At 54.7% G+C, this 1,672-nt stretch overlaps 2 protein-coding genes across 2 annotated transcripts in view; one reads left to right on the plus strand and one right to left on the minus strand.

Annotated features, from left to right (window-relative positions):
• Positions 1-262: 262 nt before the first annotated feature.
• Positions 263-1,308, plus strand: NGA_0593600 (uncharacterized protein; the record flags this gene model as incomplete). The annotated part of the gene is made up of 3 exons (XM_005855491.1): positions 263-307; positions 367-585; positions 718-1,308. 3 exons carry the CDS (start codon positions 263-265, stop codon positions 1,075-1,077), a joined length of 624 nt encoding a protein of 207 aa, XP_005855553.1. The 3' UTR covers positions 1,078-1,308.
• A 303-nt stretch (positions 1,309-1,611) lies between these two features.
• Positions 1,612-1,672, minus strand: part of NGA_0594100 (sodium-dependent glucose transporter 1) — a gene marked incomplete at both ends in the record, with an annotated part of 1,224 nt that continues 1,163 nt past the window's right edge. Inside the window, one exon of the mRNA XM_005855496.1 lies at positions 1,612-1,672. This exon is cut by the window's right edge and continues 1,163 nt beyond it. Within this exon, the coding sequence (XP_005855558.1) occupies positions 1,612-1,672 (61 nt within the window).

The raw sequence follows: 1,672 nt of genomic DNA on the forward strand, positions 1-1,672 counted from the left end.
GAAGCATGGCCCCTATAGTGTGTTGAGTGACGTTTCATGTGTGGGAATAATGGTCAAAGACAACAATATTGCCCCATGGACGAGTCGCTATACTAGTAGCTGTCGTCGGCATTGGCGACGGGGACTGTGGATAAAATGTTACTTCCTCAGACGCGTAGTGTCTCGGATAAGATGTCTTCCTTGTGCCTTTCACCACACAACCAGACCAGACTTTTGTACTTCGTTTGCATTCCAGCGAGCGACGCCAGGGCGTGTCACCACTATGGCTCCCAACGCCATTTGGACCAAGGGGGGCCTTCGTGACGGGGTCAGGAGGTTAAAGGAATACCTCTTACTCACATGCGTTTATTGCAATGTGGAACACAGACAGGTTTGAGCAGGCCGAATGACCCCGCGCATGATATTTGGGGGATGAATGTGGATGTCGAACCAGCAGAAGGGGAGCCCCGGATGGATACCGGCAACACAGCATTGCCTCGCGGCAGTCCCGGACTGGGAAAGAGCACAAACGACTTGCATGATGCCGCCAAGAACTCCGCGTTCCAACAAGCACAGGAGCTGGAGAATCTGGACAAGCTACAAGATGTAAGAATGCAAGCAAGTCAATTGGAGGTCGTGCAGCGCATAGTAATTATGTAGGAACACATATCCACAGGACTTGTTTCTTTGTCCATCCTCCGTACACCAACGCAATTTCCCCTTTCCTCCATCTCACAGCGCCTCTTGGAAGCCGTCGGCATCGCATCCCAGACGCTTCGACAGCTGAGCAACCCCGAGGAATTCGAAGAGGAAGAGGTCCAGAAAGCCTACCAATCGTATCTTGAGCTCATGCGTGAAGTACACGAAGGACTCGCATCTCGCGCGGCTTGGGTCAAAAATTACGTTCCATACCGTCGAAACACAAAGGAACTAAGGCGTGAAGTCCGAATAAAAGAAATGCGGGTGGTCTGGCTGAAAGAGGAGGCACGACGGTGGGGCTACAAGGACGAGGGGGCCAGAGGGGAGGAGGAGGGGATAGGTCGTCCGGGAGGGGTAAAGACACCCTCTGGGAAAGAATCCGAGTCGGATAGTCGGTAAGTGTGGATACATAGCATGAAAAAGAGGGTGACACATAAACGGCAGGCGCCCCTCCCGTCCCACGCCCGCCTTGTCGCAGGGAAGCACCGGGTCGGCCCCGCCTCTGGGCTTTTGCGGGGGTTTTCGGTGTTGCCTCCCACGAATGCGGGAGCGCAGCATTTTTTTCGTTCGTGGGTAAAGGCGAAGCACATGTTAGATCAAAAAATCAAAGACAAACAGCTACATTGCGGACTCTCGCTTTGTCCACAAAGGAAGCGGGGCCCCGTACGCCGCACAGGAAGTGTTACAGCCAGCGTACCCCTCTTTTCCCTGTCAAAAATTACCTCTTCCCTTCCTTCCTCCTCCGACTTATGAAACACATTCCCGCCAAGTAGTTTCCCCCCCAGCACCACTCCATCCCTGCACGTCTCCTGTCATTCCTCCTATCAAACATGCCGCCCCCTGCCCCCCCTTGCCAACCCGCGCCCTCGCAATGAGGCGCAGAGCTAGCCTCGGCATTTTTCGGATATCTCCGGGCCTCCTCCCCGATCTCGCTCACCAACGACCACATCCAGCACCATTACCTACTCCCTGCCCTCCCTCCCCCTCGTCGCTT

This window comes from Nannochloropsis gaditana, assembly GCF_000240725.1.
Source record: "Nannochloropsis gaditana CCMP526 unplaced genomic scaffold scaffold182, whole genome shotgun sequence".
Taxonomy (NCBI): domain Eukaryota; class Eustigmatophyceae; order Eustigmatales; family Monodopsidaceae; genus Microchloropsis; species Microchloropsis gaditana.